Below are 27,467 nucleotides of genomic sequence, written 5' to 3'. Positions count from 1 at the left end.
ACTGCAATGTTTCCAGATATTTTTAAGCAACGGGCCTGCAATGCTGGAACCCCACTACACACCTCCTCCATTTGACTAATTTCTTCCCTTCCTCCAATGCATCCTTCCACGCCACACTTTGTCTGCTGTTGTTCAAAAGTAATGATGGGACCAGGATCTCCAGGACATCTTCTCCTGCCACAGGAAGAGCTGATGGTGGTTCCCCCAATCCAATCCAAGCTAAATTGAGAGCACACAGGGCTTCACACATAATAAACAAACCTTTCCTTGTGACAACGGAGCCAAAGGGGGTTTGTAAGCTTCCACCAGCAACATTAAATATTTGTGGCAAAGAAATGTCGCGGACATCATGAAGTTTGCGTTCAACGGTGTTCAGCACGGGGGTTGGAACAATTCCCTGTCTCAAACAGCAAAGCCTCTCAGCCAATCAAACATTCTGGCCGAACAAAAAGTCTCAAACTGCGAAGGGGCACTCCCATTTTCCCATTTCCAGTGCTGGCTCCTCTCTGCCTAGCTATAAGGCGATTCACCTGAGGAAGGAGCAGTGCTCCGAAAGCTAGTGTTTGAAACAAACCTGTTGGACTTTAACCTGGTGTTGTAAGACTTCTTACTGTGCCCACCCCAGTCCAACGCCGGCATCTCCACATCCTAGCTATAAGGAGCAGTTTTGTGTCAGCTCTTTGCCAGAACTGGAGCCAGATTGGACCCAGAAAATGGAGGTGACTTAATTCCACGCCGCCGGTTGAAGGGACAGGACCCAGGTTGCTGAGGTGAAAGGTCATTGCTTAGTCCACCTCATTGCCTAATTGCCTGAACGCCAAGAGGCTGCGGGCGGACTTGCAACTGACACATTTTGAAAAAGACGTAAAAAGCATTTGAAAGCCCTGGCTCTTTGATAGAAGGGATAAGGTTATCAATGAGGACAAGAACAGCTAGTTTGACTGCAATCTATCCCCATGGTGACAACTGTCCTGGCTGATGATGCAGAGCAGATTTTGGATGCTGACGTATTACCATCCAAACAGCTTTCTGCTTTGTTTGTTCAATAAGTATTCATAAAGATTTCATCTCAATGAAACGCTCAAAAAAATATATAGCACCATTTTTTAAAAACCACTGCATGTTATCACGCCAAGCTCAATAATTACATAAAGGATGCGCCCTCATTCACCCGACCCCGCCCGCCCACCCACCCGCCCACCTCCCTCACTTCTTGCCCGGTCCTCAAGATTAAAATTTACATCTTGTTGACTTTCCTTGCTGTTTTATTCAGCTTCTTCCTTCCATGCTTGGTTCTGTCAAGGCAGAGAAAAAAAGATTTTAGTTTGCTTGTTTGCCTTTTCTTAAACCATTAAACGTATTCACAATGCTCAAGTTTTGTCTAGTTTGACAAAATAGGCAAGCCCGATGGCTCATGGGTCACAGCAATGCCTGGCAAAGGCCTTCCAACTTAGTAGGCCGCAGGCCTGACTCCTAGTCGGTCCCGGCTAAAGCGCTGATCAAAGTAATCGAAGGCACTGCAATGCCCCGGCCGAGGGTTATGGTGGACATTGAAGTGGGAGAGTGGTGGGAGCCATACTCTTGCTGACCAAAATATCATGCAAGGGCATCAGGATGCACGCCCGATATCTACTCGCATAATTTCGTGCGAGTTTGTGTTGGGCATGCACCCGCTCCAGCTCTCTAAAATTCTGGCCAAGGGACTAGCAGACAATCCATCTGATCCTATAACAACGAGGAAGCCAATGGAATTCTTTATACTTGCAGAGGTACTAAACGCCACCATTTATCTCCTAAGATGAACAAGGGATTTTGACCAAAGACATAGAAAAATTGCTTGTTAGCCTGCAATTGATTCATTAATGGGCAACATCACATGCCTTAAGCTTCTGGCCTTTGGAAAGTTTAATATTATATTTCTAGGCTTGCAATTCAGCCTCCTGGTACTCCAAACTGACCAACAGCCTACATCAAGGCTAAGCCTCCCTGGAGCCTGTTTCTCTGGAGGATTCTTGCCATTGCCTGCCAAGCAAACCAGGTCATAGAATTTACAGTGCAGAAGGAGGCAATTCAGCCCATCGAGTCTACACCAGCCCTTGGAAAGTGCACCCTACCTAAGCCCATACCTCCACCCTATTCCCGTAACCCCACCTAACCTTTGTTGGACACCAAGGACAATTTAGCATGGCCAATCCACCTAACCGGCACATCTTTGGACAGTGGGAGGAAACCGGAGCACCCGGAGGAAACCCACGCAGACACGGGGAGAACGTGCAGACTCTGCACAGACAGTGACCCAAGCCTGGAATCGAACCTGTTACCCTGAAGCTGTGAAGCAACTGTGATAACCACTGTGCTGCCATGCTGCCCCACTCATCTTGTTGCATCTCCATCAACTTCAAAGGAATTCTGCAAGATCCTGCTTCAGCTAGCTGAAGGGAGCTCCTCTGTGGAGCAACGCTCATTGGATCTGACTTTCTATACTCTGTCAGTCACGTGAACCGATATCAATAGCTGTGATGGGCAGCACGATGGCGCAGTGGTTAGCACTGCTGTCTCACGGCGCCGAGGTCCCAGGTTCGATCCCGGCTCTGGGTCACTGTCTGTGTGGAGTTTGCACATTCTTCCCGTGTTTGCGTGGGTTTCGCTCCCACAGCCCAAAGATGTGCAGGGTAGGTGGATTGATCACGCTAAATTGCCCATTAAGTGGAAAAAGAATGAATTGGGTACTCTAAATTTATTTTAAAAAATCTATATCTGTGATGCATTTTCTTCAGGTTATTCAGAGTTGTAAAACTCCTCTCTCCTATCATCTTATTGTGTGCCTGTGTGTGAGTATATAGCAACCGTTCACAGGGTTTAAATGCGTGAATCAACTTCTGATTTAACCCTCGAGAGTTTTCGATGGGTCACTTTAAAAATTGACATCACACCACAACCAATTCCAAAAATGAAAACACTCCGGGTGGGATTCTCTGTCGGATGACGCCAGGAATGGGAAAGGCGATTTAGCGGAGAGTCGGTTTTGACGCCAAAATTGCGGCGGGGCCTGGGTTCACGCCAAATCGCAATTCTCCGGTGCCTCGACAGTGGCGTCAATGCGGTCCAGAACGCACGTACAGTGTGGGCTGTGGGATCGGGGTGGACGGGCGTGGAACAGCTGCGCACGCCGCTGACTGCGCCCTCTGATCTCAGGGCCACGGGTAGTATGGGTATCATCCCAGGTGCCTTCTGGCCCCAGCCAACCCTTCAGTGACATGGGTGCGCTCCAGTGCAATCTTATTGGCTGGGCTGAGGGTGTGTGGGGAGTGAAATGTGTAGGTGCAGCTGCAGCTTGTCAGCCCCCTTCCCTGGCTCCTCTTCTTCGGGGACTCACTGTGGTCCCAGTAGTGGCCGTCGGTCCTGCTGACGCTGCTGGGACATTTGATTGGCTGGCAGCTGTCGCAGGTCGGACCTCTTCTCTGATGGTCCTGTAAGCCAATTAAAGGCCTGACAACCTTAAGTAGCCGTGGGAAGAGCCAATCAAGCACAGATTGGCTCACCCTGACTTTTATGCCAAGAAGGCGGGGCAGGGACACCTCCTCCCGCCCCCTCCCCCGCAACATTAAAGTTCAACCCAAATTAGCTACCCAAGGTTACTTTGGTAAACATTATAGACGACTGGGGAAGGATTGGGTTAGTGTCAGTTATGGTGGACAACAGAGCTGGAGGGTTCACTGACATTTATTGTGTGAGCACACAGATAGAATCATAGAGCATATAATGTGCCCGTTTGGCCCATCAGGCTTGTACCAGCCCTATGAACGAGCTTTCTAATTATTCCAGCTTACCTGTTCTTCACCCAGTCCTGAAATCTTTCCCTTTTCAATTACCAGCTGAAATAGCTCAGTTGGGAGAGCGTTAGACTGAAGATCTTAAAGGTCCCTGGTTCAATCCAGGTCTACGGCATCAAGGCTTTCCTTGCTATCTGTCACATTGGCCTTTGATGGGCCAAATAGCCTCCTTCTGCACTGTGAATTCTATGATCTATATTCAATTTCCCATTAAAATTTACTGCTGAATCTGCTTCCGTCACCCTTTCAGATCTCACTGGTCCATTTTTTTTGAAGATGGTGGGGGTCTCTCCATGGTTACAACGTACCAAAGTTGTCTCAAAGAGGACCCATTCCCCAGCAAGTGTCAGTGCCGACAGGCTCCTTCTAAACTCAAGCTTTGAGTGAGGTATAATAACTTATATGCCTGGAGAAAGTTGAAAAAAACATGGATCTCAGAATATTCGAGCATCTTAGTACTGCCAGCAGGGAGATTAATGCAACTCCAATGAATAAATGGCTTGAGGTCAGCAGTGAAGACGGCATTGGGAGGGAAATAAATCATTGTCCAGTTTCCCCTCAAAAGCTTCAGTTACTGTCAGTCAGTCCAACACAGGTGGACAAGGTGAACGGTTGCCAACATTGCTGGCATTTGTTAAGGAGACACCCTGGGACATACTACATATGCTTGACATCAAAGGCAACTCATGTCAAAATTTAATATTGGCAGCTTCAGCCTTGATGTAATCAATTGATGCCAGTTATTTAGAAGCTCATGTGTGACCAATTCTATTCTCTTTGTTTAATAAGCTGCCTATTTGGCATCGGAGTTACATGCGGAGCAGCTGGCATATAGTAAAGGGGAAGAATGAAGTGAAGAGACAAACTGCTGTATCTTTTCATGCCCTTCAGAAACATCTAAAACTGCTTCATGTACATTGAAGGGTAGTGACATTTGTTCTAGAGACAAAGACAATGATGTGCACAGTAAGATCCCACAAATGACAATCAGGTGAGTGGCCAACTGTTGTAACCTGCCCGGATTCCTATTGGCTGGGGAAAATTGGTTACCCCTTGAATCTTGAGGAATATGAGCTCCCCCGATCAGTGGAGTGGGGGGAGGGGGGGGGGGGGGGGGGGGTTGTTTCGAATCACTAGCTTTCAGAGCGCACCTGATGAAGGAGCTGCCCTCCGAAAGTGAGTGATTCCAAATAAATCTGTTGTACTTTAACCTGGTGTTGTGAGACTTCTTACTTTATCATGTACCAAAACCACAGGGGCAGGCAAATATCGCCAGTATTTGGCAATTGTTGTGTCAGCTGTGAGTTGCATTCTTATGTCCGACTTGGAAAATTGTGAGTCCCACATCAGAGTTGAGCACCAAATCCAGGTTGACGATCACAATGCAGCACTGAGGGAGTGCTAGACTGTTGAGGGTGAGGGTTTTCGGACGAGTTGTTAAACGGAGCCCACGGGCTGGTTTCTCCGCACCCCGAGGCTGAGATCGCGGCCGGCCCGGGACCGGCGCCGGTTCCCCGATTCTACGGGCCCGGAAAAGTGGAGTACTCGGATAGAACGCCGCGCTGCCGAGGACCTACCTGCGGCCATTGCTGGAGGCCCGCTCCGCCATTCCCCACCCCCGACCGGCCGAAGTCGCGACGGCGTGGATCTAACTTTGTCCAGCCGGTCGGGATACTAGCGTGGCAACTGCGGACTCAGTCCGTGGCTGCCCAGGTCGGGGGCGGGCCGGGTGGAGGGCAGGGGGGGGAGGGCCCACCCCTCAAGTGAGCATACGCCACCATGGGATCGCTGAAGGGCACCCCACCTTTAGGGCCTCCCACTTTCAGTTCCACCCATCTTTCACCCCACCACCCTTCACCCCCCGTTTCATGGGCATGGCCCCCACAAGCCTCACTCCACCCCTTGGCAGTGCCAACCTGGTGTTGCCAACCTGACACCCGGGAGCTGCCCATGGCACCTTGTCAGTGCCAACATTGCATTGCCAGAGGTGCCAGGTTGGCACTGCCCAGGTGGCAGGGGTACTTCCCTTACACACGGTCGGGAAATGTTTGGGCGGGCGGACAGGGTCAGGCGTGCGGCCGATCGGGGGGGGGTCTATTTTCAGGATCCAGCTCCACGGTCTGAGTCCGCCATGGAGCGCGGCACGGCCGCTGGTGGCCGCCGGAATGCGCAGGCGCGGCCTCCGACCCGGAGGTGCGGGGGCCCGTATCTGCAGCAAAAGCTGCGAGATTCACGACGGGTCCCTGCGAGCCCCCCTGCAGGGCGAGGAATATGTGGCCCTTTCACGACGGTTTTTCCGGTGTGAAAGTCCACAGTTTTGACGCCGGCATGGGGACACAGTCCCAATAACGGAGAATCCAGCCCCACACCTTCCTTCTCGGGTGTATGTACAGGATTCCATGCCATCACTTTGATGAAGAGCAGGGAAGGTTCTCCTGGGTATGCTGACAAATATTTATCTCCCAACCAGCATCAAACTATCTGGTCATTTATCCCCTGCATGTTCTGGAAGCTTGCTGTGCACTAATTGGCACCTATGTTTCACGTGTTACAAAAGGGACTAAACGTCAAATGGAATTCCTTGGCTGCAAAGCACCCTAGCAATACCTGAGCAATACCGAGATCTTACAACCTGCCATTAGGAGCACAGAGGTGGTGCTGTTCATTTTGGGCTTAAAACGAGGGCATGATTCACCATTCATTGTGTCATTTTGGGTGAGTGTGGTGGGATAATTCGCCAGGGTTTTTTGGTACGATCCAGACGAGTACTCAACCACACTTTGTCATTTTTTGGAGCTTGGGGAGTTTTTCACCGGTAAACTCCACACTTTTTTCTGCGGAACTAAAGTCGCTGGCATGATCTGCTCCTCCGTAAAGGGTGCCCTGATCTCCAACTGAGGTTGAGGGTTCCCCATGGATACGGCAGCCCCCCCGCAGACGTGGGCAACACACACAACCCCGACCCCCGAGGGGCAACCACCCCCCAATCACTAAACGTTAGTGTGACCATCCCACCCACCACCCAGGCATGAGGGTGACCCGACCCCACACGCACCCATTCTTGGGGACATCGGGGAATTGCCCACCCCTCAAGTGAGCATACGCCACCATGGGATCGCTGAGGGGCACCCCACCTTTAGGGCCTCCCACTTTCAGTTCCACCCATCTTTCACCCCACCACCCTTCACCCCCCGTTTCATGGGCATGGCCCCCACAAGCCTCACTCCACCCCTTGGCAGTGCCAACCTGGTGTTGCCAACCTGACACCCGGGAGCTGCCCATGGCACCTTGTCAGTGCCAACATTGCATTGCCAGAGGTGCCAGGTTGGCACTGCCCAGGTGGCAGGGGTACTTCCCTGCTTCCGACCACCCGGGAGGCACCAATGGCCTCCGAGCCGCCCCCCCCCGCCCCAAAGTGTGATCGTCACACCTGGGGCGGGATTCTCTGAAACGGACGCGGGCACTACCAATTCTGGCCCCCACAGGGGTTCTGGAGTGGTTCACGCCGCTCCAGCCTCCCTTCCCGGAGCCAACTGGGAGCCGCGCCAACCCGCGAATGCGCGGGGGACTTCCTCAACGCGCCGGCCCCGACGCAACATGGCGCGGGGGTTTAGGGGCTGGCCGCGTAATAAAATAGGGCCGAGGCTGGTGAAGCCAGCCCGCCGATTGGTGGGCCCCGATCGTGGGCCAGACCCCATCGAGGCCTCCCCCGGTGAAGGAGCGCTTGTCCCCATCCCACAAGCCAGCGTCGGACCGGCGCAGCGGGAAAAATGGCGCGAACAGCGATTCTCCCATACGGCGCGGCATGGGAGAATCCCGCCCACTGTTTCCATTTGTGGAGGCCAGGGGCGTCATTCTCCGACCCCCCGCCGGGTCGGAGAATGGCCGTTGGCCGCCGTGAATCCCGCCCCCGCCCCCGCCGAAGTCTCCGAAGGGAGAAAAGTCGGCGGGGCGTTAATGGCGCCGCTGCCGCGGAGAATGTCACGGGCCTGCGCAAGGCAGCCGATTTTCGGCCTGCCGATATTCTCCCTTCCGGATGGGCCGAAGTCCCGTCGACGTGATGACCGTTCACGTCAATCAAACCTCCTTTTCATCGGCGTGACCCGGTGCTCCAGGCTCACGCCGACCAGCGAGGAGGTGAGTGACGGCCTGGGGGATTGGCTCTGGGCAGGAAATGGCGTGGCCGCAGACTGATTGCCTGAGGAGAGGTGTGTCTCGGCTTGTGTGTGTGTGCGGCGGGGGGGGGGGGGTTAGAGTAGGCTGGGCTCCGGGGGAGTGCCGGGAGGGGGTCCGTGCCGGGGTGGAGGTTGGGGGTTGTGGAGGGGGTCCGTGCCGGGGTGGAGGTTGGGGAGGGGGTCCGTGCCGGGGTGGAGGTTGGGGGTTGTGGAGGGGGTCCGTGCCGGGGTGGAGGTTGGGGGGGGGGGTCCGTGCTGGGGTGGAGGTTGGGGGTTGGGGAGGGGTTCCGTGCCGGGGTGGAGGTTGGGGGGGGTCCGTGCTGGGGTGGAGGTTGGGGGTTGGGGAGGGGGTCCGTGCCGGGGTGGAGGTTGGGGGTTGGGGAGGGGGTCCGTGCCGGGGTGGAGGTTGGGGAGGGGGTCCGTGCCGGGGTGGAGGTTGGGGAGGGGGTCCGTGCCGGGGTGGAGGTTGGGGGTTGTGGAGGGGGTCCGTGCCGGGGTGGAGGTTGGGGGGGGGGGGGGTCCGTGCTGGGGTGGAGGTTGGGGGTTGGGGAGGGGTTCCGTGCCGGGCTGGAGGTTGGGGGGGGGTCCGTGCTGGGGTGGAGGTTGGGGGTTGGGGAGGGGGTCCGTGCCGGGGTGGAGGTTGGGGGTTGTGGAGGGGGTCCGTGCCGGGGTGGAGGTTGGGGGTTGGGGAGGGGGTCCGTGCCGGGGTGGAGGTTGGGGAGGGGGTCCGTGCCGGGGTGGAGGTTGGGGAGGGGGTCCGTGCCGGGGTGGAGGTTGGGGGTTGTGGAGGGGGTCCGTGCCGGGGTGGAGGTTGGGGGGGGGGGGTCCGTGCTGGGGTGGAGGTTGGGGGTTGGGGAGGGGGTCCGTGCCGGGGTGGAGGTTGGGGGGGGTCCGTGCTGGGGTGGAGGTTGGGGGTTGGGGAGGGGGTCCGTGCCGGGGTGGAGGTTGGGGGTTGTGGAGGGGGTCCGTGCCGGGGTGGAGGTTGGGGGGGGGGTCCGTGCTGGGGTGGAGGTTGGGGCGGGGGGGGGTCCGTGCCGGGGTGGAGGTTGGGGAGGGGGTCCGTGCCGGGGTGGAGGTTGGGGAGGGGGTCCGTGCCGGGGTGGAGGTTGGGGGTTGTGGAGGGGGTCCGTGCCGGGGTGGAGGTTGGGGGGGGGGGGTCCGTGCTGGGGTGGAGGTTGGGGGTTGGGGAGGGGTTCCGTGCCGGGGTGGAGGTTGGGGGGGGTCCGTGCTGGGGTGGAGGTTGGGGGTTGGGGAGGGGGTCCGTGCCGGGGTGGAGGTTGGGGGTTGTGGAGGGGGTCCGTGCCGGGGTGGAGGTTGGGGGGGGGGTCCGTGCTGGGGTGGAGGTTGGGGCGGGGGGGGGTCCGTGCCGGGGTGGGTGATGGGAGGGCAAATGAGTTGGTCCACCTGGCCAGGTGCCAGCCTCCAACAGTTGGACCCATGCGGTCCATGCCACCTGGCTGGGGGGAGGAGGGGATATGGGCAATGATGACATGTCGTCGTTCCCCTCCCCCCCACCAGGTCGTCATGTTTTCAGACCATCCAGCGATGTTGGCCGCCGTGGTGGCAGCCGCTCATGTCTATGTTGCCCTGGATGAGGAGGAGGAGGAGGAGGAGGAGGAGCGTGCCAGAGAGGCGGCGCAGGCTGCCGCAGAGGGGCAGGCGGCAGCCGCCCAGGCTGGAGGGACACCTGACCGACAGGACGAGGAGGGGGAGGAGGACGTCGCGGCCCCACGGCAACGGAGGCACCCGAGGGCGCCCCGTGTGTACCGGCCCCGGCAGTCATACCAGGACCTCACGGACCGGGAATGCAGGAGGAGACTCCGGATGAGCCGGGAAACCGTGGCACACATCTGCCACCTGCTGGCACACCTGTCACCGCGTGGCACTGGCGGGGGACACCCTCTCCCCGTGTCCGTCAAGGTTACGGTGGCCCTGAACTTTTATGCAACGGGGTCATTCCAGGCACCGAGTGGGGACCTGTCCGGCATATCGCAGACATCGGTGCATCGGTGCATCCGGGCAGTGACAGATGCCCTTTATGCCATGGCGCACCGCTACATCCGCTTCCCCGTGGACCGGGCCAGCCAAGATGCCCGGGCCATGGGCTTCTCTGCCATTGCCGGGTTCCCCATGGTCCAGGGCGCGATCGATGGGATGCACGTCGCCGTGCGGCCACCTGCAGATAACAGGGCCGTGTTCACTAATAGGAAGGGGACCTATTCGATGAACGTACAGGTGGTCTGCGACCACCGCATGATGATCCTGCACGTCTGCGCCCGTTACCCAGGCAGTGTACACGACTCATTCGTGTTGTCGCGGTCATCCATCCCCGGCATGTACGAGGGACGCCATCCCCGGCTGAGGGGCTGGTTGCTGGGCGACAGGGGCTACCCATTGCGATCGTTGCTGATGACGCCTATACGGAGGCCACACAATGAGGCGGAGAACCGCTACAATGATGCCCATGTAGCGACAAGGGGAGTGATCGAGAGGTGCTTTGGCGTGCTGAAGATGCGTTTCAGGTGCCTGGACCTCTCTGGGGGCGCCCTCCAGTATCGGTCAGATAGGGTCGGCCGCATCATTGTGGTGTGCTGCGTCCTGCACAACATAGCCCAGCAGAGGGGCGATGTGCCGCAGGCAGAGGAGGGCGGAGTGGAGGAGCAGCAGGAAGAGGCCCAGTCCTCCCCAGATGAGGGGGATGGGGGCAATGGTCAGGGCAGACGGGGTAGACACAGACGGGTGGCTGTCCACCGTTACCGGCTGGCCCAGCGGGCACGGGACAGACTGATAGACGCCCGCTTCACTGACTAGATGGGCGTGGGAATCGGGTAGTATGGCCACAGACCGCACACCATGACAACAGCCGACCACCCACACCCCCCACCCATCCATCCACCCAGCACCATCACCCCCCTCCCCAACCCCACACACCCCACCCGCATGCACACCACCCCCCCACTCCCAATTGCCGATCCACCGGCGGCACAACGGGCCGGGCTCACCCAGTTGCGGGTGGACGCGTGTCTATCGCAGGCCATGGAGAATGATGACAGCCCGCCTCCGATGAGCTCCTGGCTCTACATCGTTGGACTATGTCTGACCCATGGCCACAGTACCACCATCCACCCGGACCATCCCTGCATGCGGCTGTGACACTGCAGCGCACGGTCCCGTCCTCTGCCCGGGGGATGTTGATGGCGGCCCAGGGGGAAGGGGGCAGACTCACCTGGGGCTGAGGTAAGACCACCCCTCACACACACACTTGCGCTCAACGTACATGACACCCCCGCACACTTTGGACAGAGCACAAAGGCAGCTTCGGTAGGTGTAACATTGACTTTAATAACCAAAGGAGTTCATGCACGTGCCCTAGCGCCTAAAACTCATCTGTGCCCTGCACCCGTGCCAACTTACTCAGTGTCTAATTGTTTGGCCTTACGGGCCCTTTGACTACGTCTACGTGGTTCCCCAGACGGTACAGCAGAACTGGAGGTGGACTACTGTGATTCCTGCCCTCTGACACTGGATCCCTTTGGCGGCCGTTTCCTGGGGCGTCCTGGCCTAGATGGGCCAGGCTGCGGCCCGGGCGACTGGGATGGCGAGCTGCCAGCCTGTCCTGCCCGTTGCCCACCCGATGCACCTGGGACGGAAGGGGGGGAGTCCGAGGTGTCGCGGTGTACCGGGACCTCCCCTACAGAGGGAGCCGGGACGGACCACACCACCTCCTCCTCCATCGGGGTGCCCGATGGCCCCCAGGCCTCTACATGGGTGGGGGATGCGAACGGACTGGCCATCCGACGCGCCCCCGACATCTGGCGCTGCCAGTCCTGGAGGCCCGTGCTGGTATCGACAGGGGTCTGCAGGTTTGCAGCCATGGAGCCCAGGGGGTTGTCGAACCCTGTCTGCGACAGTGCGACGCCAGCTCGCACATGGCCACTGGCGCCGATGCCCTCAGCGATGGCCTGCTGAGACTGGGCCATGGCCTGCAGAGACTGGGCCATGGCCTGCAGAGACTGGGCTATGGCCTGCTGAGACTGGGCCATGGCCTTCTGAGACTGGGCTATGGCGTTGAGCGCCTCTGCCATCTGGCGCTGGCACTGGCTCATGGCCTCCTGTGAGAGGGCAGCCATTTCCTGGGCCACAGACGCCGCCTGCACGGAAGGCCCCAGGCCTCGCAAACCGTTCCCCATGTCTGACACCGTCGCACCCATTGCCTCCACCGCGGACGCCACCCGTGCGGTGTCAGCCTGGGTGGCACGCATGACCGGGACCACTCCCAGCTCCTGGACGCGGGTGGACTCCTCCACCTGTGACCGCAGCCGCCGCAAGCCACCCGTCACCCTATTCGCTCGTCTCCGTGTCGGTGGTTGCATCGGATCTATGTGTGGGTGTGGTAACTGCAGGAACCCGGGATCCATCTGGGCGGCAGATGTTCGCTTGGCCTGGGCTGCCCTCCGACCGCCCGGTCCCTCTGCTGCTCCTACCTCCACCTGCTGTACCGGGACGGCTGTGTTGTGCGCACCAGTGAGTGTACCAGACGCCTCATCACTAAAGTGCCCAACCGTGGTGAGTGTTTCTGCGATGGTGGAGGGTGTTGGTGACAGCAGTGGCGTTGTGTCGTGCTCTTCGTCCCACTCTGAGTCCATGGCACTTTGGGGTGGGGGTTCGTCTCCACCCATCCACTCTGAGTCACTGTCCGGTATTTCGTCTTCCCGGGTAGGGGTGTCCTGGGTAGTGCTGTCCCGGGTAGTGCTGTCCCGGGTAGGGGTGTCCTGGGTAGTGGTGTCCCGGGTAGGGGTGTCCTGGATAGTGGTGTCCTGGGTAGTGGTGTCCTGGCTCGGATGTGACGGGGGCCTGTGGCTGCCCCCCTCATCGCTGGGTGGTCGCTCCCGCACGTGACGGGGGTGTCGTCTCCCTGTTGCTCCAGGTCTCTCCGTCTCCCGTGGTCTCCGAGGGGCATCCTGCGGGCGTCGCATGCTGGAGGGTTCGGGTCTCTCCGTCTCCCGTGGTCTCCGAGGGGCATCCTGCGGGCGTCGCATGCTGGAGGGTTCGGGTCTCTCCGTCTCCCGTGGTCTCCGAGGGGCATCCTGCGGGCGTCGCATGCTGGAGGGTTCGGGTCTCTCCGTCTCCCGTGGTCTCCGAGGGGCATCCTGCGGGCGTCGCATGCTGGAGGGTTCGGGTCTCTCCGTCTCCCGTGGTCTCCGAGGGGCATCCTGCGGGCGTCGCATGCTGGAGGGTGCGGGTCTCTCCGTCTCCCGTGGTCTCCGAGGGGCATCCTGCGGGCGTCGCATGCTGGAGGGTTCGGGTCTCTCCGTCTCCCGTGGTCTCCGAGGGGCATCCTGCGGGCGTCGCATGCTGGAGGGTGCGGGTCTCTCCGTCTCCCGTGGTCTCCGAGGGGCATCCTGCGGGCGTCGCATGCTGGAGGGTGCGGGTCTCTCCGTCTCCCGTGGTCTCGGAGGGGCATCCTGCGGGCGGTCTGCATCTGCGGGGATGGGTGCCTGGACGTTTGGTCCTGCGATACACAATGAAGCATGCATGGTTAGACATCAGGCAGTGATCAGGTGATACGGGAGAGGGGGATATAGGGGAGGGGGGATATGGGGACGGGCTGTTGGTGGCTCACTTGCTCGTGGGGGCCCCGACCTCTGCATCAGCAACCTCCCGGTCGTCAGGTCCGCCAGCCAGTTCCAGGGCCCTTTCCTCGTGTACGGTCAGTGGCCTCTCATCAGCGGGCCCTCCTCCAGTCCTCACATGCTCCCTATTGTTGTGTGCGCGCTTCTCCTGGGGGGGGGGGGGGTGGTGGCAGGGGTAAAAGGCAACAGTGTTAGGCAGGTATATGAATGCACGCCATCGGTTGCGCGTGCATTGCAGAGGTTAAGGTTAGGGCTGGATTCACTTGGGGATATGGGGGATATGGGGGAGGGGGATATGGGGGAGGGGGGATATGGGGGATATGGGGGAGGGGGGATATGGGGGATATGGGGGAGGGGGGATATGTGGGAGGGGGGGATATGGGGGAGGGGGATATGGGGGAGGGGGGATATGGGGGATATGGGGGAGGGGGGAATATGGGGGATATGGGGGAGGGGGGATATGGGGGAGGGGGGATATGGGGGAGGGGGATATGGGGGATATGGGGGAGGGGGGATATGGGGGAGGGGGGATATGTGGGAGGGGGGGATATGGGGGAGGGGGGGATATGGGGGAGGGGGGATATGGGGGAGGGGGGATATGGGGGATATGGGGGAGGGGGGAATATGGGGGATATGGGGGAGGGGGGATATGGGGGATATGGGGGAGGGGGGGATATGGGGGAGGGAAGGATATGGGGGATATGGGGGAGGGGGGATATGGGGGAGGGGGGGATATGGGGGAGGGGGGATATGGGGGATATGGGGGAGGGGGGATATGGGGGAGGGGGGATATGGGGGAGGGGGGGATTTGGGGGAGAGGGGATATGGGGGATATGGGGGACGCTCACCCTGCCTGCTCTGACGAGGTCGTTCACCTTCTTGTGGCACTGGGTGCCTGTCCGTGGTGTCAGGGCCACAGCGGTGACGGCCTCTGCCACCTCCCTCCACAGACGCCGGCTGTGGCGTGGGGCAACTCTGCGGCCGTGCCCGGGATACAGGGCGTCCCTCCTCTGCTCCACCGCATCCAGGAGCGCCTCCACATCGCGTGACTCGAACCTCGGGGCTGAGCGACGGCCAGCCATCAAGTCGGGTGTTGCGGTCGGCTGTTCCGGTCGGGTGGGGGGGAGCTGCGCGGCCTTATGAGCCGTCACGCCGTGCAGCGCGTATGACGCTGCACGGCGTGAACCACTGCGCAAGCGCGGATCCCGTTACGTCGCTGCTAGCCCATTTCGGGCCGCAGACTATCGGCCCATTTTTATGACGTGACGCAAGTGGGATTTGCGCCGTTTTTTGCGCCGATCGGCGGAGTTTCCGCCGATAACGGAGAATTTCGCCCCAGGAGTCTGGAGCATCCGGCCTCAAATAGGCTGTGCACATTTAGATGAGCCCTAATGGCACATTTAAATATGATTATTGGAATGGGCGTGATCCAGATTACACCATGTAACGTTTGGTGCCTGGTCAACAATAGGTGAGTCCAGAACTAGGGGACACGGTTTTCAAACAAGGGGCGAAATTCTCCGGTATCGGCGCGATGTCCGCCGACTGGCGCCCAAAACGGCACAAATCAGTCGGGCATCGCGCCGCCCCAAAGGTGCGGAATGCTCCGCATCTTTGGGGGCCGAGCCCCAACCTTAAGTTCCGCCCCACCAGCTGGATGAAAGGGCCTTTGGTGCCCCGCCAGCTGGCGCGGAAATGACATCTCCGGGCGGCGCATGCGCGGGAGAGTTAGCGGCCGCTGACGGCATTCCCACGCATGCGCATTGGAGGGAGCCTCTTCCGCCTCCGCCATGGTAGAGACCGTGGCGAAGGCGGAAGGCAAAGAGTGCCCCCACGGCACAGGCCCGCCCGCGGATCGGTGGGCCCCGATCGCGGGCCAGGCCACCGTGGGGGCATCCCCCGGGGCCCGATCACTCCGCGCCCCCCCCCCCCAGGACCCCGGAGCCCGCCTTGTCCCGCCAGTAAGGTAGGTGGTTTAATCTACGCCGGCGGGACAGGCATTTTAGCGGCGGGACTTCGGCCCATTCTAGCCGGAGAATCGCGCGGGCGGGGGGGGCGCCAACCGGCGCGGCGCGATTCCCGCCCCCGCCGAATATCCGGTGCCGGAGACTTCGGCAACCGGCGGGGGTGGGATTCACGCCAGCCCCCGGCGATTCTCCGACCCGGTGGGGGGGTCGGAGAATCTCGCCCAAGGAGTCGCCCTTTTAGAACAGGGTGAGGAGGATTTATTTCTCAGCGAGTGGTTTGAGTTTGGAACTCTCGCCTCAGAAGGCAGTGGAGGCTTCAAATAGGTTATAAAGCAGAGGTAGATAGATTTTTGTGGGGGAAGGGAATCAGAGGTTATCAGGGGTAGATGGGAATGTGGAACTCAACACATAAGGATCAGCCATGATCGTAATGAATCGCGGGCAGGATTGAGGGGCCAAATGGCCCACTCCTGCTTTGTATATTTGTATGTAAACAGGGCCTAATTTCCTTTTATAAAATAAATTTAGAGTACCCAGTTCTTTTTGCTTCCCAATTAAGGGAGAGTTTAGCGTGGCCAATCCACCTAACCTATTCATCTTGTGGGGGGTGAGACCCATGCAGAGATGGGGAGAATGTGCAAACTCCACACGGACAGTGACCCGGGGCCGGGATCGAACCCGGGTCCTCGGCGCTGTCAGGCAGCAGTGCTAACTGCTGCACCACCGCACCGCCATGACGGTAATTACCCCGAGTAATGATCAGGTTGAAGATCATTGATTAGTATGGGATTAAGGGCTTATGAGAAGAAGATGGTTTAATTGCAGAACCGTTATTCCATACCTTTGTTGGTCTTGCATCTCTGTTCACAGTCCTCCTGAGTCTGGAAGCGGTTTGTGTTGCCAGTGCAGCCACTATAGATGAAGGGTCGGCATTTGTCAGTCTTCCGGTGGTAGTACCAACGCAGGGTGTACCTGGAGCATGTTCCCTCATCCAGGGGCAACAGGCAGGGGTCTGGTCAAGCCAAAGGACAGACAAGCAGTCAGAAGAAAAGGAAATACAACAATGGAGGTTTTAGTTAATAGAGCAGCTTCTTCAAAATGTCTTGGACACTCCCACTCCCCCCCTCATTCTCCCTCCCCCTCGCCAACTCTCTCTCCCTTACCTCATCTTCCTCGCTTGCCCTCCCTCTGTACTCCTTTCCTCACTTCTCACTCTCTTTCCCCTACTCTATCGGTCTCACCACGCTCTCCTTCTCAATCTCTCCCCTCCCTCTCCCCACTCTTTACCCCTCCCGCTTCCTTTTTTTCTCTCCCACAATGGGTTATTTCTCTCCCACTCTCTGTCCTCTCTCCCTATTCCCTCTCCCTTGCACCTCTCCCCCTTCTTTCTGTGACAATCAATCAATCAATCTCTCCCCATGCTTCTCCCCTCGCTCTCACCTTTCCCATTTCTCTCCCTTTACCGCCTCTCGCTCTCCCACCTCTCCTTCTCCCTTTCCCGCATCTTTCTATTCCTCTCCCTCCCACCCTCTCCAACCTCTCTTCCTTGCTCCCCCACCGCTCTCCCTTGCTTCCCCACCTCTCTCTCCCTTCCCTCTCTCTCTCCCTCCCACCTCTCTCTCTCTCGCTCCCACTTTTCTCTATCCCTTGTCTCTCTCTTTCTCGCTCCCTTGCCTCTCCCTCCAAAGCATAGCAATGTATCCCTCCCAATTGCACCTTCAGTGTCCTTCTGCTTGCTGCTGATCTCTGCTCTTGGTCAAGAGGACTGCCAGATAAATGCACTGGGGAGGAAGATGGCATTGGTGTTGGTCAGGTTGATGGACAGCCGCCGAAATAAATATTTCACCGTCTGTCCAGGTGCGGCCTGGGTGGGCTGTAATTATTACCTTCACCTTGTACTACCTTCTGCATTGTTAAATATCAATTTCCTCACATCAGTGAATTGCGTGCCAGTTTTGTAACCATTCCCTTGGCAGTGCGAGGGACTGTTGGCATGTCAGCAAACACCGCAGCCATTAACCCCGCCAACACCCAACGCAGTAAGTGACCAATCGTTCATTTTTGGTAAGTTTGGCCAGGAAATGGGACAGCTTCCCTTCCTTTCTGACAGTGGGTCTTCATCATCCCAATATTTCAGCTCTTCAATGGACCTTCGACGGCACTTGCGGAGTCAGACCGCTTTGTGTCTCATCCAAAGAGTGGCACCTCTTGAGAGCGCAGTCTTCCTTCAGAGTGATTGACTCGACTGCGGAATGGGTGCTGCTTCCTGACTCAACGGCTCCAGCGCTGGGATCGGGGCTGGGCAAATAATTAATGAGTGAACCAACTCAAAAAAATTCATCTCATTTCTGCTAGAGGGATATTAGCTGTGCCCCAATTGGCTGTTGTGTTGCCCAGTAACAGTTACTGGTTATCAATCATACTTCAGCGGATCTAAGCTGCTCTGGGATCATGATAGGCGCGACAGAAATTCAAGGTCTTTGTCCATTGTCCTGTGTGTTATGTCCTGTATGAAGAGGCTAATTTGTACTTCAGACATTTGGAGATAGCTGAGGGGTTTGAGTTTCCGCCCCGCCACATTTCCGCCCGACCGGCCGGCGGGACTCTCCGGTACGCCGGCTAGTCAATGGGGGTTCCCATTGTGGGGCAGCCCCACGCCGTCGGGAAACCCCCTATGCGCTGGCAAAACGGAGAATCCCCCCGGCGGAGAATCCCGCTAGAGATTGGTGTATTTTAATTTCAGTTGTCCAGCAGGCTTTAGTGCAGTGTGTCCTGCAAACAATGATTTATTGAGTGTGGAGTTAAAGCGAAGGACTCATTCCGAGAGGAAGAGCCAGCGGGAATACCTGTCCCTCGTAACCAGTTAACTCCGAGAGCAGCTAGACTCCAGGTCCCGGTGTTGTCTCAGTTCAATTATTCAGATGGAGTGGAGTGCAGATTGAAAGGGGCCAGAATAGCAAAAAAGCAAATGCAAAAGGCTGAGAAGTGTCCCAGAGAGCAGAGATGTTGACGAGTCCTCCTGCTTCTGCGAGACATCAAGCAGAGGTTACGTGATTGCCAGGGCAGTGAAGCTGATCGAGATAAAAGCAAATTATTGCGGACGCTGGAATCTGAAACAAAAACAGAAAATGCTGGACCATCTCAGCAGGTCTGACAGCCTCTGTGGATAGAGAAGGGAGATAACGTTTCGAGTCTGGATGGCTCTTTGTCAAAGGTGGAAAGAACTGGAAATAGGATCAGATTTATACTGTAGGTGAGGTGGGGGAGAGGGGGATATGGAGCTGTGAGCCTGGATAGAGGGCGAGAGGTGGAGATTGACAAAGATGTCGAAACATTAGCTCCCCTCTCTCTCCACGGACGCTGTCACACCTGCTCAGAATGTTCACTATTTTCTGTTTTTATTTCCGAAGCTGATCAAGAGGTTCCACATCTCCTGAAGCCACAGATGACAAAGGCAGAGGATTGTTGGATGTGAAGAGGATTAGGTTGAGCTGTGGAGTGGAGCAAGCTTGGCTGTGATGCAATTCCCCCCCCCCCCCCTCCCCCCCTCCACGCCCCCCGGCAATCAATTCAACCATCACCTCATCACCGCACCCTCACCAGCACCACCGCCTCCGAGGCCGTTAGCTCTCAGTTCCTGGCTTCAAACTTGAAGAGCAAACCAGGATGACAAGGTTCCTACCTTGCTCAGAGGCTTCTCTTCTATATCTCTCCTGTTGAGGTGCAGCTGTGGTGTCTACTTTGTCGCCTGTCGGTGGAAGGCAAACCCAAGTCAGTGGTCCCTTTAGTTGAAGTGAAGGTGCATCTCTGAGTGGCACCAATGGAGTAGGTACAACCAGTCTACAGCACGGAAAAAGGCCACTGAGCCCAACTGGTCCATGCTGGCCTTTATACTGCAGATGGGTTTTCCATCCTGCTTAACCTAATTTCATCAGCTTATCCTCCTGGTGCCACATGTGCTTATCCAGCTGACCCTTAAATGCATATTGTCTCAACCACTCCCAATGACGACCTGTTCCGTATCCTTAGCTGTGTTTCAGTGACGAGGTTTCCCACAAAACAGTGACTATTTGAGATTTATGGCTTCCGGTTATGGACAACTGGAAACATCTTCTGCGTGTCTATCCTGTTAATTCCTATCATGATCTTAAAGGCTTCTTGCGGCTCACCCCTTTGCCTTCCCTTCTACAGAGAAAGAGTCCGCATTCTGTTCAGTCTTTCCTGCCCAGTTCCGGAGTCATCCTGTCAAATGTTTGTTTATCCCCCACTTTTTTTTAGATGCCTCGATAGTGGAGATGATGGGCGGGATTCTCCATCCCGCCATCCCTGTTTTCCGGCACGGTGCGCCATGGCGGCAACGGGATTCTTCGTTCCCGCAGCCGGCCAATGGGGTTTCCCATTGTGGCCACCCCCACGCCGTTGGGAAACCGGCGGGCCTGGGTGCGCTGCCGGAGAAACGGAGGATCCCATCGACGGAGAATGCCGCAGCAAAACTTTGCAGAACACTCCAGGTTCCATGATTTCATTCAATGGCACAATAGGCTTGAGGGGCCAAATGACCTACTCCTGTTCCGAAGTGTGTTTTGATACAAGTTCCATATGGAATTGATTTAGAGTCGCCAGGAACTGGAAGTTAATCTCCGGAGAACTACGACAAGCAAATACTCTGGAGAAAATTATGGGAGCATCAAAAAAAATTGCATTGCCGAAAAAAGAGATGTGCTGTCGAAGTTTTTGATCTTGCACTCATCAGGACAGATACAAGAATGTCAAATTTTAAAGGGGACAACAATTTACACTGCATGAGAAAAGGGTGCTGATTAGTTAGCAAGTTGACTCTTATTGTTTAAAGCATTGGCATAGAGAAAGCACCAGGGGACTATTGTCCCTCATGCTTTTGTGTATCTCAAAAAAATCAAGGGGGTGGTCAAGATATTTTGACTCACAGTCAAGAAATTGGCAAGGCAAGGCGGGACACTGTGGATGGAAATGTTGGGCGACCAATGCTGAATTGGTATGTGTGTGAATGTGTGGGAGCGGTGGATGGAGGGGGGGGGGGGGGTGGTGGATGTGAAGACAACTCTTGGAATACATTCAACCAGAGTTGTCAACTCTGGTTAGAGGGCACAGGTTTGAAGGTGTGCCTATTTTTTTTGAATCATAGAATCCCTACAGTGCAGAAGGAGGCCATTCGGCCCATCGAGTCTGCACCAATCCTCCGAAAAGGCACTCTACCTCGGCCCACTCCCCGCCCTATCTCCGTAACCCCACCTAACCTTTGGACACTAAGGGGCAATTTAGTACGGCCAACCCACCTAACCTGCACATCTTTGTACTGTGGGAAGAAACTAGGGCATAGAGTCATACAGCAGAGAAATGTCCCTTTTAACGATCGCATCTGTATCGGTCAAACAACCACCTAACTATTCTAATCCCATTTTCCTGCCTTTTAGCCCATAGCCTTGTATACCTTGTGACGCAAGTGCACATCTGAACTGTTCTTAAATGTTATGAGGGTCTCTGCCTCCACCATCCTTTCAGACAGTGAGTTCCACACTCCCACCACCCTCTGGGTAAAAAGGTTTTCCCTCATATCCTCTCTAAAACTCCCACCCCCTTATCTTAAACCTATGCCTTCTGGTCATTGATCCCTCCACCAAGAGGAAAATTTTCTTCTCGTCTGCTCTATCTATGCTCCTCATAATTTTATACATCTCAACCATGTCCCCCCTCAGTCTCTTCTGATCCAAGGAAAATAGCCCAAGTCTATCCACTCTCTCTTCATAGCTGAAACTCCCCAGCCGAGGCAACATCCTGGTAAATCTCTTTTTACGCAGAGGGTGGTGGGTGTCTGAAATTCGCTGCCTGAGTTGGTGGTGGAGGCAGAGATGCTAAACTGTTTTACAAAGTAACTGGATCTGCACCTTAAGTGCTGTAAACTTCAGGGCTATGGATCATGTGCAGGGAGATAGGAATAGAAAGGGCATCTGGGTGTCTTTGGGACGACACGGACAAGGTGGGCCGAATGGTCCCCTCTGTGGTGTATCATTTCTATTGGAACAGGAGTAGATCATTCAGCTTTGTCATTCGGTTAGATCATGGGCAATCTTTATCTCCACTCCATTTACCCACCTCTTCGACATATCCCTCGATACCCTCACCAATCACTAACTTCTCAAAGGCAATTAAGGACATGCAATAAATGCTGACTTTGTCAGCGATGCTCATATCCCGTGAACAAATAAAAACATGACATCTATCAGTCTCAGACACAAATGCAAAATGCTGTGGCTGCTGGAAATCTGAAATGGAGTCAGAAAATGATGGGTCAGCCAGTTTCTGTGGAGAGGGAAACTGAGTTAATGTATCAGGGCGATGATCATGCATCAGAACTGGAAGATGTCAGACATTTAACAGCATTTAAGCAAACACAGAGGCAGGGAGAGGGAACGGGAGGAACGAACGCAAGGGAAGGTCTGAGAATGGAGGGAGGGCAGGAGTGATTTCATGACAAACAGGTTAGTGGCGCAAGGTGAAAGTGGATCGGCAATGGGGATCAAAGGGAGTCGCTGGAGAATCATTGCTCGCAGCTGCCGACCAAGAGAATGGGAGCAGTGGTTATTGAATCACAGAATGGTTACAGCACAGGGAGAGGCCATTCATCCCGTCCTGTCTGTGCTGGTTCTCTGCAAGAGCAACTCAGCTGATTCCACTCTGCCACCATCTCCCCATGGCCTTGCAAATCCTTTCCCTCCAGACGCTCATCCGATTCCCCTTTGAAGGCCACTGATTCAATCGAGTCTCGGCCACCCATTCAGGCTCCGCGTTCTGGATCCGAACCACTCACTGAATTGTGATCGGATATTTTTGAACTTAATCCTTGCTTTTAACTCTTCCCCTGGCACCTTCAGCCTATTGGGCCAGAGAATTCCAGATGTGTACTGTCGGAAATGCCGAGGTCCATGAAACGCCTTCCAAGGTAAGTTTCAGGATTTAGGCCTGTTTCTTCACTTCCCTGGCCATCTGTGTTCTAACCTGGAATTGCTTCACCCTATCTGGGGAAGTTTACCATCAAAATCAAAGTGAGGCCTGACCTTACTCAGATATTCTAAGATCACAAACCAAAGTAAAAATAACCCTGACATAATAAAGAGAAACTGATAGTTCAACACAGGGACCAATTGTGTCTATGTTAATCTGCTGATTGAAGAACATATACCACCGAAATTGGTAAAGAAATTTAGTCAATGCGTAAATCATAGAATTTACGGTGCTGAAGGAGGCCATTCGGCCCATCGAGTCTGCACCGGCCCTTGGAAACAGCACCCGACCCAAGCCCACACCTCCACCCCTATCCCCGTAACCCAGTAAACCCACTTAACCTTTTTGGACACCAAGGGCAATTTAGCATGTCCAATCCACCTAACCCGCACATCTTTGGACTGCGGGAGGAAACCGGAGCACCCGGGGGAAACCCACGCAGACACGGGGAGGATGTGCAGACTCCGCACAGACAGTGACCGAAGCCGGGAATCGAACCAAGGACCCTGGAGCTGTGAAGCAACTGTGCTAACCACTATGCTACCGGTTTCAAAGTAGTGTGTATTAGAAATACCCGTGTATTAGTTAATATTGTATTCAATATAAGAATGCCAACATCAAATTAGGAGTAGGATATACAACCCCTCTAAACCTGGATTATCTTCCCCATTGACTCCACCCTTTCTGTCTGAGCCCGAATCTCCCAAGTCCCTCAGTGCCAGTAATCTTTCGATCTCCGTTTGGAATGCATTCATCAACTGAACATCGACTGAAGTTCTAAAGATTCACAACCCTCTGAGGGAAGAAAGTTCTCCTAATGAAATGAAAATTGCTTATTGTCACAAGTAGGCTTCAATGAAGTTACTGTGAAAGGCCCCTCGTCGCCACATTCCGGCACCTGTTCAGGGAGGCTGGTACGGGAATTGAACCGTGCTGCTGGCCTGGTCTGCTTTAAAAGCCAGCGATTTAGCCCAGTGTGCTAAACCAGCCCCTGCAATCTCAGTCCCTTTATCCTGAGACTATATGACCTCCACTTCTAGACTTTCTAGCCAAGAAGACAGCATCCACTGTACCAAGCTTTCAAAGAATTTTCAACGTTTCAATGACATGAACTCTCATTTTTTCGAAACTCCAGAGAATATAGGGGCCCAATCTATTCAATCTAGCAGACTGATGTGACCGTATCTTCTCTAAACACTGATGAAGAAACCAAGAGTTAAGTAGTGGTATGGTGAGGAACACTTACGCATCATCTCTGAACTTTGGAACTGGTCCAGACCGTAATCTTCTGTTGGTTCGTTGTAGCTCTCCACGGTATAGAAATGCTCGTAGTCCGGGTCATTGCCATTTACCACCACTCTCAGTTCCTTCCCTTCAGAATCGTCAAAAGCAACAAAGAAGAAAGTTTACTTGAAACTTATTCTGCGACACTGACAAAGGCGGCAGGTCAGACCCTAATATGGTGGCCATGAAACGACAGGCCAACATCATTAAGAATGGAAGAGAAGACTAATTTACATTTAAGTAGAGGGTGGACTGAAGACCACTCGCTCTGCAAGTCAAATCATTAGTATTGATACTGGCTGAATAGTTGGAGGGCGGAATTTAATGCCCCCCTTTCTGGCAGGTTTGGGAGCAGTGGGGCATTTAATCAGGTGGGAGAGAGGTAAGTGGAATTCTGTAGAATCCATAGAATCCCTACAGTGCAGGAGGCCATTCGGCCCATTGAGTTTGAACCTACCCTCTGAAAGAGCACCCTACCTATCCCCATAGCCTCATGCATGGATCATGGCCAGTCCATCTAACCTGCACATCTTTGGATACTAAGGGGCAATGTAGCATGGCCAATCCACCTTAGTGCCTTCGGAAGGTTTATTATATCAAATATGTTATAGTAATACAAGTCACTGTCATTTAAAGGGAAGGGGAATTGATTATTTTCCATTTATCTATGAAGATTAGAAAAGTAACAGGTAGAAGCAAAGATTGTGACTGATGCGCGCACAGAACTGCTCCCGTTCCTCCACCGTAACTTTGGGGTCAGTCAGCTTGAAAGGGATTTGCAGCGCGAGTCTTGGAGAAGTTACGATGACGGAATGGGAGACGCTCCGAGGACATTACAGGCCAACATAGCAAGAAACCCGAAACACAATCACAAGTTAGTTAACGCTAAACAATTTTTCCAAGGATGTGGTTTGGGGTGGTGCTATAGAGTGGGTAGGAGTTTGACAGCAGCACCTCCTTTGGGGCAACGTGGACCTGGGTATTACTGCCGATTCTCAGTCTCTCTCTGGTCAGGGAATTAAAAACTCTGGATTCAAGTTTATCATCAGCTCACCACTAACGGAAAATTCGAAACAATGATGCCACTTTCCCCCCAGTGGAAGTTGGCGTCTGGCGACCGGGGAGACTGTCTCACACACAAATTCAAGTTGGAATTCCATGACACAATTGGATAGAAATTACAAATAGTGTTCTGTTTCACAAGACCACGTAACTTGTCCTTGTCAAATCCCCCTCTGTCAGGTTACAACATGGGTAGAGGTTAAGCTGGGTGTTCAAGTGCACATTTCTATTCCAACCCAAGTTTACACCAACAAGGTTGAAAACGTTGAGGTGAATCTGGCAAATAAGCTGCTGCAATGAAATCACATAGAATCTGAACTCTTCCGCTTTTTTGTAAAGGTGGCTTGAGGATAGGAAACATGAGCGGGACTGTTTCTGGGTCCTGAACACAGCCTTGAGGGAAACTCTCTGGGATTCTGACTGGGACCGCAGCAAGGTCCTCGAAACCAGAGGGTCAATCAGAGTCAAAAGGTCAGACTTATCTCACAGGGGAGAAACATTTAACATGTTTCCAAATATCGGCCTGTGGCTCTCCAATGCAAGAGCTGGATTCTTAATGATGGAGGGAAAGCTATGTCCATGTATCTGAATTTTGTATTCTTTAATGGCTTACAGGGAAAGCTACATATAGAAATCAACAGAAGAATATATTTGTTATTGCAATCCCAAATTAGGTGGTGACACTAATATAGTGTTATTGATAATAGGTTTCTTCAGAAAATTTAGTGTTACATATGTCTTCATCTGAGCTACCAAACCCGGTCTTCCAGCAGTCTCTCTTTATAAGTACTCTTAAGTTCTTAATTGAACAATGCCCTTCACCTGCATATCTTAACAATATAATTAACATGCCATCAACAATACTGACTGGGTTAGATGAAGAAAGGTGGAAAGAGGCTGGTGAATCGTTTAAGCACTGGCACAGATCAGCTGGGCCGAATGGCCTGTTTCTGTGTCGCAAAGTCTATGTGATTCTTTGTAATCATTTTGTAAGAATCCTCAACGAAAATACCAATTGAAGACATACTGCTTCGGAGACAAGACATGGAAGACAAAGTGACACAGACTCACCATTTGCACCATCATAGTCTTCCTCATGCGAGATCTTTAAAACAGGGATTTGACGGGAATAAGATGGTGAGTGTGACGAGAGACCTAGATGAAGCAAGGGACAAGGACAGCACGGACAAGACAACAATAATTAACACACAGCGGCCAAAGGTGGGACCAGTATTTGATGGAAGTTAAGACCAAACTATACAAGCCAATGGCTCCAGGTGAGACAGAGATACATAAAATGGAGGCTTCAGTTTGTGCTGGAGGTTTGGGCCCAGGGAATGTCATTAAAGGCCTTGGGTTTTAAAGAAAAAAACCAGTAAGATAGTGGGGAGATCAATCAATCTATCTGTGTATGTACTGAGCTACTTATGATACATGTCTCCGGGTCTATCTATCAATTGATCAACATACATACGGAGATTCAGCTTCTAGTTCATGGCTGTCATACTTCAGTGTTTGGGGGCATCAGAATCTATCTACCTCCCCCTTAAAAATGTTCAAGTGATTCCGTCTCCACCACCTCCTGAGGAAGAGTTCCAAAGTCACACAGACCTCAGAGAAAAGATTTCTCCTCATCTCTGTCCTATAAGGGCCACCTTTAATTTAAAAAGTGTCCCCCAGTTCTGGTCTCACCCACAAGGGGAGGCATCCTTTCCCTTGTCAATACCGTTCAATCAAGTCAGCCCTCACTCTTCTGAACTCCAATGGAAATAAGCCCAGTCTGTCCAACCTATCCTCATTAGACAACCCGCTCATTCCAGGTATCAATCTAGTAAACCTCCTCTGAACCACTTCCAAAGCAATTACATCCTTCCTTAAATAAGGAGGCCAAAATTGCACACAGTATTCGAAATGTGGTCTCACCAATGCCCTGTATAACTGTAAAACATCCCTACTTTTATGTTCAGTTCTTTCATAATAAAGGATAGCATTCCATTCGCCTTCTTGATCACATGCTGCACATGCATACCAACTTGTTGTGACTCATGCACTGTAACACCTAGATCCCTCCGCACCTCGGCATTCTGCATTCGCTCTTCACAACATACTTTCCTACCTATATTTGTGTCATCTGTAATGTGTTACCCCCTACACCATAAACTTCTATTTTTTTCAATAACCTTTGATGTGTCATGTTATCAAAGGTTTCCTGGAAATCCAAATACAGTACATCTATAGGCTCCCCTTTATCTACAGTACATGTTACTCCTTCAAAGAACTCTAATAAATTGGTTCAATATTATTTTCCTTTCAGGAAAGCAGAATGACTCTTCCCAATTACACCGAGCTTGTTTAGGAGCTCAGCTATAGCCTCCCTTCATGATCATTTCTAACATCTTTCCCACGACAGACATCAGGTTGACTGGCCTATAATTTCCAGTTTTCTGCCTCCCTCGCAGAGATGTTACCAGA

General features: G+C 54.2%; 1 protein-coding gene across 1 annotated transcript; it reads right to left on the bottom strand.

Moving 5' to 3' along the window:
- Positions 1-1,200: 1,200 nt before the first annotated feature.
- On the bottom strand, positions 1,201-27,215 carry LOC140388594 (mambaquaretin-5-like). The gene is made up of 5 exons (XM_072473024.1): positions 26,067-27,215; positions 23,896-24,021; positions 19,291-19,356; positions 16,450-16,620; positions 1,201-1,295 (listed from the first exon to the last, which is right to left on the bottom strand). Exons 2-5 carry the CDS (start codon positions 23,900-23,902, stop codon positions 1,270-1,272), a joined length of 270 nt encoding a protein of 89 aa, XP_072329125.1. The 5' UTR covers positions 23,903-24,021; positions 26,067-27,215; the 3' UTR covers positions 1,201-1,269.
- Between the last annotated feature and the right edge of the window lie 252 nt (positions 27,216-27,467).

This window comes from Scyliorhinus torazame, chromosome 13, assembly GCF_047496885.1.
Source record: "Scyliorhinus torazame isolate Kashiwa2021f chromosome 13, sScyTor2.1, whole genome shotgun sequence".
In the NCBI taxonomy this organism is placed as follows: Eukaryota; Metazoa; Chordata; class Chondrichthyes; order Carcharhiniformes; family Scyliorhinidae; genus Scyliorhinus; species Scyliorhinus torazame.
Note: the sequence above shows the minus strand (reverse complement) of the source record. Positions and strands in the feature narration are given on the sequence as shown.

Coding starts and splice junctions, on each gene's coding strand:
- LOC140388594 (XM_072473024.1), bottom strand. Junction 16,621..19,290: donor AAGAGAAGCCTCTGAGCAAG/GTAGGAACCTTG, acceptor TGGCTTGACCAG/ACCCCTGCCTGTTGCCCCTG. Junction 1,296..16,449: donor GAGATGCAAGACCAACAAAG/GTATGGAATAAC, acceptor CTGCCTTGACAG/AACCAAGCATGGAAGGAAGA.